This window comes from Triturus cristatus, chromosome 6 (genome assembly GCF_964204655.1).
Source record: "Triturus cristatus chromosome 6, aTriCri1.1, whole genome shotgun sequence".
Lineage (NCBI taxonomy): Eukaryota > Metazoa > Chordata > Amphibia > Caudata > Salamandridae > Triturus > Triturus cristatus.
Window position 1 is genome coordinate 1,909,851,679 of NC_140589.1, and position 20,713 is coordinate 1,909,872,391.

Consider the following 20,713-nt stretch of genomic DNA (forward strand, 5'->3'; position numbering starts at 1 on the left):
GTATAAAAACCAGTCTATAATAGCTTTATAATACATGGGATCCATCAATCCTCGTATAAAAACCTGTCTCTCAATTCTTTATAATACCTCAGATCCAGCCGTCTCTGTATAAAAACTCATCTCTAATTCTTTATAGTACACGGGATCCAGCAATACCCATACAAAAAGCCATCTCTAATATACACAGGATCCAGCAATCAGTGTATAAAAACCTGCCTCCAGTATCTTTAAAATACACGGGATCCAGCAATCTGTGTATAAAACCTGTCTCTAATTTCTTTATAATACACGGGATACTGCAATCCCTGTATGAAAACACGTCTCTAATTTCTTTATAATACATGAGATCCAGCAATCCCTGTATAAAAACCTGTCTCTAATTTCTTTATAATACATGGGATCCTGCAATACCTGTATAAAAACATGTCTCTACTTTCTTTAAAATACATGGAATCCAGCAATTCCTGTATCAAAACCTTTCTCTAATTTCTTTATAATACACGTGATCCATCAATCCATGTATAAAAACCCATCTCTAATAGCTTTATAATACATGGGATCCATCAATCCTTGTATAAAAACCTGTCTCTAATATATTTATAATGCACGAGATCCAGCAATCCCTGTATAAATACCCATCTCTAATTTCTTTATAATACACGGCATCCAGCAATCATTGTATAAAAAACAGTCTCCAATTTCTTTATAATACATGGGATCCAGCAATCCCATGAATAAAAACCTGTCGCTAATGTCTTTATAATACATGGGATCCATCAATCCCTGGATTAAAACCCACCTCTAAAATCTTTATAATACACAGGATCCAGCACTCCCTGTATAAAAGCCCATCTCTAATAGTTTACAATACACAGGATCCTTCAATCCCTGTATAAAAACCCGTCTCTAATATCTTTATAATACATGGGATCCAGCAATCGCTTTATAAAAACCATCTCTAATTTCTTTATAATATATGGGATCCTGCAATCCCATGTATAAAAACCTGTCGCTAATGTCTTTATAATACACAGGATTCATCAATCCCTGGATTAAAACCCACCTCTAATATCTTTATAATACACGGGATCCTACACTCCCTTTATAAAAACCTATCTCTAATATCCTTATACTACACGGGTTCCAGAAATCCCTGTATAAAAACCCATCTTTAATATGTTTATAATACACAGGAACCATCAATACCTGTATAAAAGCCCATCTCTAATAGTTTACAATACACGGGATCCTTCAATCCTGTATAAAAACCCGTCTCTAATATCTTTATAATACATGGGATCCAGCAATCGCTTTATAAAAACCATCTCTAATTTCTTTATAATATATGGGATCCTGCAATCCCTTTATAAAAGCCTGTCTTTAATTTCTTTATAATTCACGGGATCCAGCAATCTCCTTATAAAAACCATCTCTAATTTCTTTATAATACATGAGATCCAGCAATCCCTGTATAAAAACCTGTCTCTAATTTCTTTATAATACATGGGATCCTGCAATACCTGTATAAAAACATGTCTCTACTTTCTTTAAAATACATGGAATCCAGCAATTCCTGTATCAAAACCTTTCTCTAATTTCTTTATAATACACGTGATCCATCAATCCATGTATAAAAACCCATCTCTAATAGCTTTATAATACATGGGATCCATCAATCCTTGTATAAAAACCTGTCTCTAATATATTTATAATGCACGAGATCCAGCAATCCCTGTATAAATACCCATCTCTAATTTCTTTATAATACACGGCATCCAGCAATCATTGTATAAAAAACAGTCTCCAATTTCTTTATAATACATGGGATCCAGCAATCCCATGAATAAAAACCTGTCGCTAATGTCTTTATAATACATGGGATCCATCAATCCCTGGATTAAAACCCACCTCTAAAATCTTTATAATACACGGGATCCAGCACTCCCTGTATAAAAGCCCATCTCTAATAGTTTACAATACACGGGATCCTTCAATCCCTGTATAAAAACCCGTCTCTAATATCTTTATAATACATGGGATCCAGCAATCGCTTTATAAAAACCATCTCTAATTTCTTTATAATATATGGGATCCTGCAATCCCATGTATAAAAACCTGTCGCTAATGTCTTTATAATACACAGGATTCATCAATCCCTGCATTAAAACCCACCTCTAATATCTTTATAATACACGGGATCCTACACTCCCTTTATAAAAACCTATCTCTAATATCCTTATACTACACGGGTTCCAGAAATCCCTGTATAAAAACCCATCTTTAATATGTTTATAATACACAGGAACCATCAATACCTGTATAAAAGCCCATCTCTAATAGTTTACAATACACGGGATCCTTCAATCCTGTATAAAAACCCGTCTCTAATATCTTTATAATACATGGGATCCAGCAATCGCTTTATAAGAACCATCTCTAATTTCTTTATAATATATGGGATCCTGCAATCCCTTTATAAAAGGCTGTCTTTAATTTCTTTATAATTCACGGGATCCAGCAATCTCCTTATAAAAACCATCTCTAATTTCTTTATAATACATGTGATCCTGCAAACCCTGTATAAAAACATGTCTCTAATTTCTTTATAATACAAGGGATTCAGCAATCACTGAATTAAAACCTGTCTTTAATTTCTTTACAATACATGGGATCTAGCAATCAGTCCCTGTATAAAAGTCTGCCTCTAATTTCTTTATAATACACAGGATCCATCCAGCAATCCATCTATAAGAAACCTATCTCTAATTTCTTTATAATACATGGGATCCCTCAACCCCTGTATAAAAACCTGTCACTAATATCTTTATAATACACGGGATCCATCAATCCTTGTATAAAACCCATCTCTAATATCTTTATAATACACTACATCCATCAATCCCTGTATAAAAACCTGTCTCTAATATCTTTATAATACACGGGATCCATCAGTCGTTATACAAAAACCTGTCTCTAATATCTTTATAATACACAGGATGCAGCAATCATTGTATAAAAATATGCATCTAATTTCTTAATAATAAATGGGATCCTGCAAACCCCTTTATAACAACCTGTCTCTAATTTCTTTATAATACAGTGGATCCTGTAATCCCTGCATAAAAACACGTCTCTAATTTCTTTATAATACATGAGATCCAGCAATTCCTGTATAAAAACCCATCTTAAATATGTTTATTATACACGGGATCCAGCGTTCCCTGTATAAAAACCCATCTCTAATATATTTATAATACACAGGAACCATCAATACCTGTATAAAAGCCCATCTCTAATTGTTTACAATACACAGGATCCTTCAATCCCTGTATAAAAACCCATCTCTTATATCTTTATAATACACGGGATCCAGCAATCGCTTCATAAAAACCATCTCTAATTTCTTTATAATATATGGGATCCTGCAATCCCTTTATAAAAGCCTGTCTTTAATTTCTTTATAATTCACGAGATCCAGCAATCTCTGTATAAAAACCATCTCTAATTTCTTTATAATACATGGGATCCTGCAATCCCTGTATAAAAACATGTCTCTAATTTCTTTACAATACATGGGATCCAGCAATCAGTACCTGTATAAACATCCTCCTCTAATTGCTTTATAATACACAGCAATCTGTAATCCCTGTATAAAATCTGTCTCTAATTTCTGTATAATACATGGGATCTAGCAATCAGTCCCTGTATAAAAGTCTGCCTCTAATTTCTTCATAATACATGTGATCCATCAATCCCTGTATAAAAACCAGTCTATAATAGCTTTATAATACATGGGATCCATCAATCCTCGTATAAAAACCTGTCTCTCAATTCTTTATAATACCTCAGATCCAGCCATCTCTGTATAAAAACCCATCTCTAATATCTTTATAGTACACGGGATCCAGCAATACCCGTACAAAAAGCCATCTCTAATATCTTTATAATACACAGGATCCAGCAATCAGTGTATAAACCCTGCCTCCAGTATCTTTAAAATACTCGGGATCCAGCAATCTGTGTAGAAAACCTGTCTCTAATTTCTTTATAATACACGGGATCCTGCAATCCCTGTATAAAAACACGTCTCTAATTTCTTTATAATACATGAGATCCAGCAATCCCTGTATAAAAACCTGTCTCTAATTTCTTTATAATACATGGGATCCTGCAATACCTGTATAAAAATATGTCTCTAATTTCTTTAAAATACATGGGATCCAGCAATTCCTGTATCAAAACCTTTCTATAATTTATTTATAATACAAGTGATCCATCAATCCATGTATAAAAACCCATCTCTAATAGCTTTATAATACATGGGATCCATCAATCCTTGTATAAAAACCTGTCTCTAATATATTTATAATGTACGAGATCCAGCAATCCCTGTATAAATACCCATCTCTAATTTCTTTATAATACACGGCATCCAGCAATCATTGTATAAAAAACAGTCTCCAATTTCTTTATAATACATGGGATCCAGCAATCCCATGTATAAAAACCTGTCACTAATTTCTTTATAATACACGGGATCTATCAATCCCTGGATTAAAACCCACCTCTAATATCTTTACAATACACGGGATCCAGCACTCCCTGTATAAAAACCTACCTCTAACATCCTTATACTACACGGGTTCCAGAAATCCCTGAATAAAAACCCATCTTTAATATGTTTATTATACACGGGATCCAGCGTTCCCTGTATAAAAACCCATCTCTAATATATTTATAATATACAGGAACCATCAATACCTGTATAAAAGCCCATCTCTAATTGTTTACAATACACAGGATCCTTCAATCCCTGTATAAAAACCCGTCTCTTATATCTTTATAATACACGGGATCCAGCAATCGCTTCATAAAAACCATCTCTAATTTCTTTATGATATATGGGATCCTGCAATCCCTTTATAAAAGCCTGTCTTTAATTTCTTTATAATTCACGGGATCCAGCAATCTCTGTATAAAAACCGTCTCTAATTTCTTTATAATACAATGGATCCTGCAATCCCTGTATAAAAACATGTCTCTAATTTCTTTACAATACATGGGATCCAGCAATCAGTACCTGTATAAACATCCTCCTCTAATTGCTTTATAATACACAGCAATCTGTAATCCCTGTATAAAATCTGTCTCTAATTTCTGTATAATACATGGGATCTAGCAATCAGTCCCTGTATAAAAGTCTGCCTCTAATTTCTTCATAATACATGTGATCCATCAATCCCTGTATAAAAACCAGTCTATAATAGCTTTATAATACATGGGATCCATCAATTCTCGTATAAAAACCTGTCTCTCAATTCTTTATAATACCTCAGATCCAGCCGTCTCTGTATAAAAACTCATCTCTAATTCTTTATAGTACACGGGATCCAGCAATACCCGTACAAAAAGCCATCTCTAATATACACAGGATCCAGCAATCAGTGTATAAAAACCTGCCTCCAGTATCTTTAAAATGCACGGGATCCAGCAATCTGTGTATAAAACCTGTCTCTAATTTCTTTATAATACACGGGATACTGCAATCCCTGTATGAAAACACGTCTCTAATTTCTTTATAATACATGAGATCCAGCAATCCCTGTATAAAAACCTGTCTCTAATTTCTTTATAATACATGGGATCCTGCAATACCTGTATAAAGATATGTCTCTAATTTCTTTAAAATACATGGGATCCAGCAATTCCTGTATCAAAACCTTTCTCTAATTTCTTTATAATACACGTGATCCATCAATCCATGTATAAAAACCCATCTCTAATAGCTTTATAATACATGGGATCCATCAATCCTTGTATAAAAACCTGTCTCTAATATATTTATAATGCACGAGATCCAGCAATCCCTGTATAAATACCCATCTCTAATTTCTTTATAATACACGGCATCCAGCAATCATTGTATAAAAAACAGTCTCCAATTTCTTTATAATACAAGGGATTCAGCAATCACTGAATTAAAACCTGTCATTAATTTCTTTACAATACATGGGATCTAGCAATCAGTCCCTGTATAAAAGTCTGCCTCTAATTTCTTTATAATACACAGGATCCATCCAGCAATCCCTGTATAAGAAACCTATCTCTAATTTCTTTATAATACATGGGATCCCTCAACCCCTGTATAAAAACCTGTCACTAATATCTTTATAATACACGGGATCCATCAATCCTTGTATAAAACCAATCTCTAATATCTTTATAATACACTACATCCATCAATCTCTGTATAAAAACCTGTCTCTAATATCTTTATAATACATGGGATCCATCAGTCGTTATACAAAAACCTGTCTCTAATATCTTTATAATACACAGGATGCAGCAATCATTGTATAAAAATATGCATCTAATTTCTTAATAATAAATGGGATCCTGCAAACCCCTTTATAACAACCTGTCTCTAATTTCTTTATAATACAGTGGATCCTGCAATCCCTGCATAAAAACACGTCTCTAATTTCTTTATAATACATGAGATCCAGCAATTCCTGTATAAAAACCTGTCTCTAATTTCTTCATAATACATGCGATCCATCAATCCCTGTATAAAAACCAGTCTATAATAGCTTTATAATACATGGGATCCATGAATCCTCGTATAAAAACCTGTCTCTCAATTCTTTATAATACCTCAAATCCAGCCATCTCTGTATAAAAACCCATCTCTAATATCTTTATAGTACACGGGATCCAGCAATACCCGTACAAAAAGCCATCTCTAATATCTTTATACTACACAGGATCCAGCAATCTGTGTATAAAAACCTGCCTCCAGTATCTTTAAAATATACGGGATCCAGCAATCTGTGTATAAAACCTGTCTCTAATTTCTTTATAATACACGGGATCCTGCAATCCCTGTGTGAAAACACGTCTCTAATTTCTTTATAATACATGGGATCCTCCAATACCTGTATAAAAAAATGTCTCTAATTTCTTTAAAATACATGAGATCCAGCAATTCCTGTATCAAAACCTTTCTCTAATTTGTTTATAATACACGTGATCCGTCAATCCATGTATAAAAACCCATCTCTAATAGCTTTATAATACCCATCAATCCTTGTATAAAAACCTGTCTCTAATATATTTATAATGCACGAGATCCAGCAATCCCTGTATAAATACCCGTCTCTAATTTCTTTATAATACACGGCATCCAGCAATCATTGTATAAAAAACAGTCTCCAATTTCTTTATAATACATGGGATCCTGCAATCCCATGTATAAAAACCTGTCGCTAATGTCTTTATAATACACGGGATCCATCAATCCCTGGATTTAAACCCACCTCTAATATCTTTATAATACACTGGATCCAGCACTCCCTGTATAAAAACCTATCTCTAATATCCTTATACTACACGGGTTCCAGAAATCCCTGTATAATACCCATCTTTAATATGTTTATTATACACGGGATCCAGCGTTCCCTGTATAAAAACCCATCTCTAATATCTGTATAATACACAGGAACCATCAATACCTGTATAAAAGCCCATCTCTCATAGTTTACAATACACAGGATCCTTCAATCCCTGTATAAAAACCATTCTCTATTATCTTTATAATACATGGGATCCAGCAATCGTTTTATAAAAACCATCTCTAATTTCTTTATAATACATGGGATCCTGCAATCCCTGTATAAAAACATGTCTCTAATTTCTTTATAATATAAGGGATCCAGCAATCCCTGAATTAAAACCTGTCTCTAATTTCTTTACAATACATGGGATCCAGCAATCAGTACCTGTATAAACGTCCTCCTCTAATTGCTTTATAATACACAGCAATCTGTAATCCCTGTATAAAACCTGTCTCTAATTTATTTTTAATACATGGGATCTAGCAATCAGTCCCTGTATAAAAGGCTGCCTTTAATTTCTTCATAATACATGCGATCCATGAAATCCCTGTATAAAAACCAGTCTATAATAGCTTTATAATACATGGGATCCATCAATCCTCGTATAAAAACCTGTCTCTCAATTCTTTATAATACCTCAGATCCAGCCATCTCTGTATAAAACCCCATCTCTAATATCTTCATAGTACATGGGATCCAGCAATACCCGTACAAAAAGCCATCTCTAATATCTTCATAATACACAGGATCCAGCAATCAGTGTATAAAAACCTGCCTCCAGTATCTTTAAAATACACGGGATCCAGCAATCTGTGTATAAAACCTGTCTCTAATTTCTTTATAATACACGGGATCCTGCAATCCCTGTATAAAAACACGTCTCTAATTTCTTTATAATACATGAGATCCAGCAATCCCTGTATAAAAACCTGACTCTAATTTCTTTATAATACATGGGATCCTGCAATACCTGTGTAAAAATATGTCTCTAATTTCTTTAAAATACATTGGATCCAGCAATTCCTGTATCAAAACCTTTCTCTAATTTCTTTATAATACACGTGATCCATCAATCCATGTATAAAAACCCATCTCTAATAGCTTTATAGCTTTATAATACATGGGATCTATCAATCCTTGTACAAAAACCTGTCTCTAATATATTTATAATGAACGAGATCCAGCAATCCCTGTAATACCCGTCTATAATTTCTTTATAATACACGGCATCCAGCAATCATTGTATAAAAAACAGTCTCCAATTTCTTTATAATACATCGGATCCAGCAATCCCATGTATAAAAACCTGTCGCTAATTTCTTTATAATACACGGGATCTATAAATCCCTGGATTAAAACCCACCTCTAATATCTTTATAATACACGGGATCCAGCACTCCCTGTATAAAAACCTATCTCTAATATCCTTATACTACACGGGTTCCAGAAGTCCCTGTATAAAAACCCATCTTTAATATGTTTATTATACACGGGATCCAGCGTTCCCTGTATAAAAACCTGTCTCTAATATCTTTATAAAACATGTGATCCAGCAATAGCTTTATAAAAACCATCTCTAACTTCTTCATAATATATGGGATCCTGCAATCCTTTTATAAAAGCCTGTCTTTAATTTCTTTATAATTCACGGGATCCACTAATCTCTGTATAAAACCATCTCTAATTTTTTTATAATACATGGTATCCTATAATCCCTGTATAAAAACATGTCTCTAATTTCTTTATAATACAAGGGATCCAGCAATCCCTGAATTGAAACCTGTCTCTAATTTCTTTACAATACATGGGATCCAGCAATCAGTACCTGTATAAACGTCCTCCCCTGTTTGCTAATAGGTTAAAGACAACCTTTATTGAAAGCTATCCTAGTGGTAGCTATGGAGAGCAGCCTTCAGGCTAAATCTTGAAGGAATATAAAGCAGCTTGTTTTACCAGTCTATAATCTCTTGTTTTACCAGTCTATAATCTCTTGAATGGCTAAATGAAAGACAATCACACCAGGTATATATATAAAATATATGTATTTATTTCTAAACACCACCTACTAGTCTCTTTATGAGGCTAGAGGTCCAAACACATAAGTTACACTTCAAATATTACAGTAAAATAGCACAAATACACGTTAGGCCCTAGGGGCGAGCCAAACCATATCCTAAAATAGTGGTATAAGAACCACGACTTAACTAGACACAAGTCCTAGAGCCTGTAGAATCGCTGGGACCCCAAGGAACCACCCAAGATAGTGATACAGGGGACCCACGGGGGCCGTGTGCAGTGTGAGAACACAGCCGCGAGCTCTCGTTAGATTCTATGGGGAACGTCGCAGTTAGATTTTTAAAGATTAGGGACACTTAGAGATGAGCTAGGACCAAACCCTTTTGGACTTAGGAAGTTCTAGCGTCAACACCCACGGGAGCAACGGAGTACCTGAGTTAGGGAAGCCAGGTGCATAGGTGTCAAATAGTGTTGGGTCACGTCGCAGTTTTCAGTGGGAGCTGGTGAAGAAGTGCTGCTGCTGGGAAGCTGCAAAGTGTCCAAAGAGATCCAAGCCTGGATCGAAGTCGAGAAGAACCTGAAAGCAGAGGGGACAGAGTCTGGGTCACAAGCCAGTGACCAGGGGCACGATAGGTGAATGCCCACCGATGTCGGGTGATTTCAGGTGAAGGAGGTGAAGCTTGACTCTTCAGCCACGAGGATCGGGAGGCGTCGAGGATGACCAGGAGCTGGATTCGAGCTGTCCCATGAAGGATGTTGTGTGCTGCAGCATCGGTGCCCGGATTGGACACACCAAGCCATGGCAACAGCAACCCACACAGTATGGAGAAAGATGCTTCAGTGCAGACCAGCAAGGTCTGAGAGACTCTCCACGCGGTGGGGAGTCAGGGCACGTCTGGAGCGACCAGGGAAGCCCAAGGAAAATCAAAATTGTCTTCACAGGGACCCACCAGTCGACGGACCAGGGATCGCGAAGGAGCCTCGAGCTGAAATGCAAGAAGCGGGCTCACGGAACACTCGTGGAGTGAAGGCCCACAATCTTCAACGTAGATGGTGCTCGAGGCGTGGGCTACAAGTAACCCAAAGCACGACTTCGAGGACGTCGGAAAGTCAATGCACTTGCAAATGTGCACAGTGACCAGGAGTTCCGGTTCCACATTACTCACGATGCGATTCCTTAAATGCTATGTAACACGCGCCCAAGTTGTGCGATTTCTCCTTAAGATATCGCAAATTACCACCAACTTCAAGTTGGTGGTAATTTGCGATTTCTTTGAAAAATTCACTTTTTGGCATTTTTCAAAGTGCCATGTGGCACACATACATGCCCTTAGGGCATGTATGTGCGCCATATGCGCACACATGCTAATTTCAGGGGTGCATCAGGGTGTCATCATGACACCCTTGCACCTTTGAAATTATTCTCAATTTGCGATTAGCAAATTGCGATTCGCAATTTGAGAATGACTTCCCATTCATTGCTATGGGCCTCCTGGCCCATAGGAATGAATGGGAAGGTATTCCTTAATTGCGATTTCGCAATTTGCTAATCACAATTAAGGAATATTAAGAATTCGCAAAATATGTGCGAATTTTTAGATACATCCCGTTTTGCAATTCTCAAATAGCGATTCTCAAAAAATCGCTATTTGAGATTCGCAAATGGGGATTTTGATACATATGCCCCATGATTCTTAACAATAAATATCCCCATTTTTACAAAGGTATCACTGTTTACCGTTATTCAAATACAATACATATACCACATTTTGTTTCAACACATGTAAAATACCAAATGACTATACAATTTTATTCTACACATCCCCAAACGCAAACACACCTCTATCTGATCTACAACCACGTCCCTTTCACACAATACACACACACACTCTACACCCCAGAACAATACTGCATGCACAGATGGAAAAATCAGGGTGATGAACTCAACCCTTGATTGCTGTGCTGATAGCTGGGGTGTGTCACTCTAGCTGGTCGACGTACGTTTCAATGGAATATTTTAATTCATAATCCATCTTCTTCTGGACCTGTTATTTTCTAAATTATAATGGGTGAGAGGTGGGGGAACTGATCTGAAATGACAACGTGGAGAATAATTAAACTTTGCTTTTCTCATTTACACAAAAGCCCAAGGAGATATCTTACATTTCTCCTACTAAATATACACAGAAAAACCATCAAGCGGATGTGCCACTACTGAGCATTTTAAAAGACTACTAATCCATAGGATCTGCGCATTGTTTGGATAACATAAACTAGGGGCTTGGTGCCAAGACTGATTCCGGACACCCCCTCAGGATGTGTTGGCCTATAGACCACCTAGCTCACAGTGCCACAATAAGCCCCCCTAACCTCACCAGGAAGCAAAAGGTTTCTGGCAACCATTGAGCATGACAACTCTGATCACTCCGGTATCGAGGAAACAGCACAGAACATTTCCCTCAGTCACTCGTGCTCACTTATTCTCAGTATACAAAAAACACACAATGGGATGTTTTCAATATGTTTATTGAACCAATGTTATTCATGTATAAAATACGTGTGCTACAATGATCAATAGACAGAAGCAGTTAAAAGGGATTACGCACACCAGGAGCATAAATAGTAGATAATGGTGCTTGTTAGACCTGGTACCATTGGCGTGGGTCTCCCTTCCTCTTTTTGATGGATTGCCTCCTCTGTTTTTTTATGTTTGCTGGTTTAGACACTTTGGGCACTGCACCACTGCTGTCCAGTGCGCAGTGCAAGTGCTCCCTGAGTAAAGTATTGTTTGACTCGTGATTCCATGATTGGTGTATTTGATTTACTGTCAGACCCTCGTATCGTGCACAGAGGTACCCGGGGCTTGTAATTCAAAAGCTACTGGTGGGCTTGCAGCACTGGTTGTGTCACCTGCCGGAGTAGCTCGTAAAGTATGACTCGGGCCTGCCACCGCAGAGCGCCGTACTCAGCCTGTGCCACTGTGTGACTCGGCGAGTGCGACCACTCTCCGGTCTGTGAACCTTCCCTCTGCGACATGTCAGTCACCCCTACAGAAGGCCTGCGGGCAGGATGTGTTGTATGTAGGAGGCAAGTCATGCACTAAAGTGTGTCGTGACCTGGTAGTGAATTACACCAGAGTGCGTTTTTCACTATTGCAAGGCTACCTGTTCCCCTTAGGCCAGACTGGGCAGTTTTGATTATAGCGCCCTATAATCCTAACTGGCTCAGGGAACCAGGTAGATAGTCGAGTTTAGTATGTCTGAAATCAGAATGGTAAGATGCATCTTTTAGGAAAGTTGGTTGTAAACATTCTGTGTTTGAAAATACTTCTTTTAGAAAGACAGTATTTTCTTGCCTAACCAGCCAGCCTGCTTCTGCTAGCGTGTGTATTGTATGTCTGGGTTTGCGAATGACAGGGCTGGGGGAACCCCAGGAGTAGGGCACGACGGCACTAGGCCGAGCATCGTAAGAGTGGTTGGAGTAGTAGGAACCTGGGTCTAAATAGAGCTGGGCCATCTCCCGCAATGCTGGCTCCACTTCCTGTGGAGAGTCTGAAGATCCTAGCCCGCCCCGACAGAGGATGAGAGCACACCTTGGCCAAAAGCGCCCGAAACTGGTTTGGTCCAGGCACAGGACCTTCTGCCCTCGAAAGGACAAAGGGATTTATGAGTATAAATACTGGGGCCCTGACCCCGGACCTTTAGGATCACTTTGGGAATGAACAAGACAACCTTCTGCCGAGGAAGAGTACAGGAGTTGTACTGCCCCTCTGCCAGAGCGCTGTAGTGGGTTGGCCTGTGGTGGTGTCTCTCATGCCAAGGAGAGGTAGAAAGGACCAAGGAAGAAACTTTCACCATCTTGCCAAATATTCTCCAAGGGCTAGAGTTGAGGTAGCCTCCTGTTTGAAGACTCGGGGATACCAACGACTTCACCTCTTCTGTTTGAGCGGAGCTGGAGCTGCGGTTTCAGCTGCTACAGAGGAACTATGCAACTCAAGCCAGCTAACGACGCCACTCTCTGCAACGAGACCGTGAGCGCTGCTCCGATTTGCTCCGTAGACCGACTCCTGTCGCTGTTCTACACTAGCCCTGAGACAGTCATCTGGGTGGAGTCGATCATCGACAAGAGTGACCAAGCACTCATTGACTCAAAGACATCAGCAACGACCTGTGGTACTGGTACTGCTGTAACATCACCTCCGCTCGGGTAAGGACTGAAGCCGCCCCCTGTCTGCATCCGCATTCAGGGCCCCGCTGCATCGCTTTCCCCTGAAGCAAGGACCTGACGCTACCACGTGCCACATGACATTGCAGCTCCCTGATGCAGAGAAGAGCCTTTGTTTGTTTCTCTAGAGGTACGGTTCCGTGAGAATCTAGCTGTGACTCTGGGCCCGACGCTGCGCTCCTTGCAGGCGGGCTGTACCCCGAGAACTCTATTGTGCTTTGAAGCGATAAATCCCGTTGGGGTTATCTGTTGCCAGAGACACTTGAAGCTCAAGCTTATTTTTGAGTAACCGTAAAGCATATTCATACTGTGGATTTTTTCGAGAAGGTCTTGTGTTAAATGTATAAAGCTTACTTATTTTTGATACATCCCGGTGTGGTGTCCGTTTGTAGTGGGTCATCTATATTACTGTATGTGTTCACAAATGCTTAACACACTGCCTCTGAGATAAGCCTGTCTGCTCGTGCCAAGCTACCAAGGGGGTGAGCAGGGGTTATCTTCAGCGTGTAACTCCTTTGCCCTGACATGGACAAAGGGTCCCTACTTGACAAAGGTGCATACCGTTGCCATTTAGAGATGCCGGGATCTAACGGTGCTAAAGCAGTGTATATATGCAGGCATATAAAACAAGGCAGTAATCGAGCGTACTCCTACTATGCGAACTCTACTCTAACTGTACCTAGAGTGTGTGTAGGTGTAGAGCCAAGAATTCCCCCAAGGGACTATCCAACCCCATTACCTGGTGGGAGAGAATGAAGGGCTCCATGTTGGTCAAGAACTGGAGAGCCCTCACAAGATGTCAGATCGCTGCGTGGTGAATCCTCACCATGCAGGGACCCTCGATGTCAGTTGAAGTGCCTCCTCAGCTCATCCTCCAGGATTCTCATTATTTATAATTGAAAGCAGCCTTGCAATGTACACGTTAGATTAGCGATGTTATGGATATGTAGATAGCCCTGTCGCCCCATGGATGAAGATAGGACGACTTTTGTACATAATGCATAAAGAGGCCTAGTACGTGATGTTTGAGGCATCGTGATAATGTTCTGCGAAGCTAAATGTGTAAACAAAGTAGTTTCAGAGAAACTAATCCAACATTGTCGTGCATGCAAATGTGCTCAAAAGTTGACAGCTGAAATTTTATTTTCTTGGACAATGTAAGAAATAAGCAGCTTCACTACATGGGCCTAACCCGGGAATATAACAGCTGCATCTGCAGTCAACAGCGATTAGAGGAGATAACAGAGATCACTGGAAGGGCTCGTAAGTGTGACGTGACCCCTCCCCTGTGTGACTGAGAAGCAGAGAGCCCTGACAGGCTCAGAACAAAAGAAATAATCACGTCACATCACAATAGACAGTACTCACCTAGGATGGAGGAAAAGAGAGAAGAGCAGATATGGAGGAGAGAGGTGAATATAAATGGTGTAAGACAAATGAAAGAACTGAAGAACGAAGTGCAGAGTAGAGTATGGAGGAGAGAGGTAGATATAAGAGAGAACAACGAAGAGAAGAGATAAACCTAAGAGAAAGATGGATGTTAGAGAGAGAGAACCAGGAAGGGAAGAGACAAGCCTAAGAGAGAGATGGGTATAAGAGAGGCAGAACCAGGAAGAGAAGAGACGAGACGAAGAGAGAGAAAGGTATAAGAGAGGCAGAATCCGCAAGGAAATCTTACAGGTTGTGAAGAGATGAGAAGAGCAGAGCCTGGAGGGCAGAGATGGGTGTAAGTGGGACAGAATCAGCGAGAAAAGATCAAAGGCTTTGGGAGGATGGAAATGGAGAGGTGGATTTAAATAGGGCAGAACCAATGAAAAGGATAAGGGGTCGGTAGAGAAATGAGAAGTGAAGGGTGGTACATGGATGAAAGGCATTGATATCAGAGAGGGTGGCTCTGCCATAAGCAGAGTGGAGAGAAGGACAGTGGTGAGATGTGCGGCTTCAACAATGCCAAGACATTAGTGGCCTATGTGAGGTCACATCTTAGCCCTAATGGAGCAGCAATGGAGCAGCAGGGGAGAGGGAAGGACATTACAAATCTAGAGTGATGAGCAGAGAGAGGAGAGATGGGATAGCAATGGATGAGCAGCGGAGAGGGAAGGACATTACAAATCTAGAGCGACGAGCAGAGAGAGGAGAGATGGGACATCAATGGATGAGCAGCGGAGAGGGAAGGACATTACAAATCTAGAGCGACGAGCAGAGAGAGGAGAGATGGGACATCAATGGATGAGCAGGGGAGAGGGAAGGACATTACAAATCTAGAGCGACGAGCAGAGAGAGGAGAGATGGGACATCAATGGATGAGCAGCGGAGAGGGAAGGACATTACAAATCTAGGTCGCTGAGCAGAGGGAGGAGAGATGGGATAGCAATGGATGAGCAGGGAAGAGGGAAGGACATTACAAACCTAGAGCGACGAGCAGAGAGAGGAGAGATGGGATAGCAATGGATGAGCAGGGGAGAGGGAAGGACATTACAAATCTAGAGCGACGAACAGAGAGGAGAGATGGGATAGCAATGGATGAGCAGGGGAGAGGGAAGGACATTACAAATCTAGAGTGATGAGCAGAGTGAGGAGAAATGGGATAGCAATGGAAGAGCAGGGGAGAGGGAAGGACATTACAAATCTAGGTCGCTGAGCAGAGGGAGGAGAGATGGGATAGCAATGGAGGAGAGGGGAGAGGGAAGGACATTACAAATCTAGATCGACGAGCAGAGAGAGGAGAGATGGGATAGCAATGGAGGAGAGGGGAGAGGGAAGGACATTACAAATCTAGAGCGCTGAGCAGAGAGAGGAGAGATGGGATAGCAATGGATGAGCAGGGGAGAGGGAAGGACATTACAAATCTAGAGCGACGAGCAGAGAGAGGAGAGATGAGATAGCAATGGATGAGCAAGGGAAGGACATTACAAATCTAGAGCGACGAGCAGAGAGAGAAGAGATGGGATTGCAATGGAGCAGCAGGGGAAAGGGAAGGACATTACAAATCTAGAGTGATGTGCAGAGAGAGGAGAGATGGGATACCAATGGATGAGCAGGGGAGAGGGAAGGACATTACAAATCTAGAGCGACGAGCAGAGAAAGGAGAGATGGGATAGCAATGGATGAGCAGAGGAGAGGGAAGGACATTACAAATCTAGAGCGACGAGCAGAGAGAGGAGAGATGGGATAGCAATGGATGAGCAGGGGAGAGGGAAGGACATTACAAATCTAGAGCGACGAGCAGAGAGGAGAGATGGGATAGCAATGGATGAGCAGACACAACCCTCACAATCCATGCTGCTCACCCTTCACATAAATCCGCAAAATCCACAAACTTTATGGAAGTTGTGTCTTCAGTTTATGCTGAAATGACTGGAGACCTTTCCAGGGACATCTCTTCTAAGGAGCTGAGACCTAGAATGGAAGGAAAACTGCAATATATATTTACAGAGCACAAAGAGGCGAGCAGTGACCATTCCCAAATAATGCATCTTCAGGTAAAGTGGGAGAACAGTGACCCTTGATGCCACCACAGGGTGGAGGGATCCTTATAGAGAGCACCGTTTGTACTTATTCCATCAGGATCAAATGCTGCTGAGCATAAGTTACACAAGTGCTCATCACCTTCACACACAAATGCAGCACTTAAGAGTGACTACACTTCATGAAATATAGCGACAGGCATGATGTGTACGCAGGAGCTGTCATAGATTGGAGCTGCAGATATGCATGTATCACTCACCCAAATGAAGTTTACATTTGTGCTAAAATGTCATCACCATTAATGTTTTTTTAGCCTCTCCCTCCGAGGAAGAGGTGCTGACTGGGTTCCTGCTCCATCCTTCACTCACAACTCTCACACGTGGCAATCTTGGTCAGTCACAGTTTATAGAACTTGAAACTACAACTTTATTCACCCACACACAGGACTTTGTGGTGACAGTGATGTGCACAGACGTACATGATGAGGACAGAACTGGGCTCGCAGGGTTGGGCCTTTTATTTCCTTTGTGTTTCTAGCAGTGCTGTGAGCCATGTGCTGTTCGAAGCTCTGGGATAAAAACCATCTCAGCACATGAAAGACTTCAGGGCGCTTCTGCCTCTTCCTTGGCTCAGGACTTGTGTGTATATAATGCTCGTCTTCCAACCTTCTCACAGTAGCATCACTGCTCACAACCAGACACTGTGCCCGGCTGGAAAATAACTATGCTTCCCCTCTCAGGAGGTGTCCCCCCCAACACAGGTCAAACATCCTTATGTCCTGCTGGTCACATTGTTGCTTGTGTCACAGAAAGACACCAGGGAAGCAGAGGACTGAACCCAGAAGACTTGTTACTGAATCTAAACCAGCATCTTGTTCTAGATCACAGGGCACGGCCTGGTCCACGTTCAGTTAAACTATTAAACAAATGTGAGAGACCCCTCTATCCCCTCGGGACCCCCGGCCCGTGCACAGAATAAGACTCAATCTGAATTACAATACCTTCTGCAACGCCTCTCTGGGGCTCACCCCACCCTGGTGCGTCCCCTCAACTCCTTGTCTGAGTACTGCAAGGGGAGACCCAAGAAGCCTGTAATGGGGGACGCAGAACAAAGCCCCCAGGAAAAGACCAGCATGCACCTCATTCCAGGCAAAGAAGTTACTAGCAGGCTCTGCCTTCCCCTTCCTTGTCTGAATATTCAGCCGTGTTTGCAGTGCTGGGGTCGGCTCCATGAACCGACTCTATGAGGATGACTCTCTGCAAGGCCCGGTACAGCCAGGAAGTGTCAGCCATCTTGGGATTGAAAAGGCCGCTTCTTGGAGTAGGAAAGAGACAAATCTTGCATGTGTAAGAGCGCTGAGTTCACGAGTGCACTCAGGGAAGTTCATGTGGTGATGCCCTTCAGTCGTTGTGTTTTATTATGTGTGCTGTGCTCCATTACATTTTAATGTCTCTGGGTGTGCCGCCCTCTAAGTGATCCAGTATGTATACACGAACCATACCTACTGTACCCGGGGGTGTAACAAGGAGGATGTCTTTGGCATGTGCCTCATTCACCTACTTTTCTCACTACTAAAAGAGAAAGTGTGACAGTCCCTGACTGACCATCCAGGTGACAGTGGGAGGGGTAAAGTGTTTCTTGTCCACCTCAGATCAGAGAGTACTGGGCCATGACAGCTACTGTTTGGATTATTTATACCTTGTTTGTAATACTTTTAGTAATAAATACTTAAAATTATTAATGTTTTAATCCCCTCTCTTTCTATGTATCGCACCTTCTTAGCATCTCTTCCTGTCTAATAACCAAAGCTGAAAGTGGACCTGTGGGCCCTTCCCGTCCCTTCACCCTCTCTTTCCGGGATCATCAGTTGTCCAGAAAACCACTGGGTGACATTTTTTTATTCCTGTTGTGTAAGGTCCGGAGCCACCCAGTCATCCGGGTGCATGACATCGGGTAAGGAGGGGGGGGGGGGGGTTGGGCGGTTGTGCTTTTTTGTATTATCTGCACTTTTTATTTTCCTCTGCATTCATTGACTATGAGCAAAGCATCTCTCCTCCATGTGTTTCTCTTACATGCGGATTAGCTCTCTGAAGCCTGTTTAAGGCGCTATCAGTAGGAGAATGTCCCCAGAGGATGCAGAATTTAAGAAGTCTCCCTCCTGCTGCATAAGTTTCATTTCTTGTAGATTAGGCGGTACCCACGCCCAGCTGCGTCTATTCACTGGTTGGGGTGGGGGGGAGGGGGTAAATGTAGCCCAAGATCAAACATTACTACCAAAACTATCTACCAAACAGGTCAGTGTAAAACTAGGAGTGAGTGCTGCCCTGCGCTCCAACAACATCAGGACTGAAACCAGGTGACAGTGGGAGGGTTAAAGTGTTTCTTGTGCACCTCAGATCAGAGAGTACTGGGCCATGACAGCTGCTGTTCGGATAATTTATACCTTGTTTTTAATACTTTTAGCAATAAATCCTTAGATTATTAATGTTTTAATCCCCTCTTTCTTTCTTGCACTTTCTTAGCCTCAATGCGTGTGGGATAACCAGTGCTTTCTGTGCAGCTCTGGCCGCTGCCCTTCGCTCCAACCGCTCTTTGCTGGAACTGGACTTGAGTGACAATGACCTGGGTGACGCTGGTGCGTCCCTGATCATTGACGCCCTGAAGTACCCGGACACCCGGCTGCAGAAGATTAAGTAAGGCTGTGGGGTGGGGGGGGGCTTTTCTGTATCATCTGTATATCTGTCCTTCTCTCAGTGTTCATGGACTTTGATTAAATCCCCTTCCCAGCAGAAACAGAAACAGTTTTTAGGTCGAGCCTCCAGCGCTTGTCTGTACTGTGTGGGGTCTGACTCCTCCCACACTTTTGATTGGCTTGTGTGTCTTTCATTTAACAATGGTAGCCTGCAAAAGGGTACTGGTGGGTGTATGTCCCACCTTTTATGAAAAGTTCACTCCCATGGAGTATTGCTACGGAAGCGAGTGGCAGCGCGCACGCAGACGCAGTTCCTACCTGCAGTCTGGTGCGTTATTTCTGCCTTTCCTCGAGTTATGAATCTTGCTTTATGTATTCAGAGTAAACAGCGATGCGCCGCAGCTGACGTTTCCCCCTTGTCTCCTTCACTTTTCAGCGGCACTAACGTGAACAAGCACTTGCCACAAATATGCGCGTTTTGTTTTCCTGAAGCACTGTTGTTTCCTGGTCCGTGGCTACACTCTCTCAGCAACACTGCAGAACCCGGGGTTGCTGTCCCGCATTGATCCCGTGGGATCATTAACACGTTGTCAAGGGGATGGGGGTCCCCGAGGATTCCTCCTTGTCTATGAATGCATGAGGCAAACACTTAACAGAGACACAGCTAGGTGGAGGACACAAACTAGGATACGGGCTGAGGTCGCTAATGTTATTGCAATGACTTGGCAACCCTTTGTGTCCAGGGCAAATTAAAAGGGCTTCATTTTTGCCACATCATACCGAGCTGGCTCTATGAAGTGAAACTATTACAAATATTTGGAAGGTTATCCGCGGGGTTAGAGAGTGACATTCTTCAAAATTGATGTGATTGCAATAAGTGAACGTGTTGGGAGGAGTTGTGCATTTTGTCTCCATTTGC

At 41.3% G+C, this 20,713-nt stretch overlaps 1 protein-coding gene across 5 annotated transcripts in view; it reads left to right on the forward strand.

Annotated features, from left to right (window-relative positions):
- LOC146822422 (NACHT, LRR and PYD domains-containing protein 3-like) overlaps positions 1 to 20,713 on the forward strand; it is a 785,736-nt gene that overhangs the window by 525,995 nt on the left and 239,028 nt on the right. For all 5 annotated transcript variants that reach the window (XM_085613508.1, XM_085613507.1, XM_085613510.1 and 2 more), the window contains 2 exons: positions 18,885 to 19,055; positions 19,625 to 19,795. In XM_085613508.1, coding sequence (XP_085469634.1) covers positions 18,885 to 19,055; positions 19,625 to 19,795 — 342 coding nt within the window. The remainder of the gene's footprint in view (positions 1 to 18,884; positions 19,056 to 19,624; positions 19,796 to 20,713) is intronic.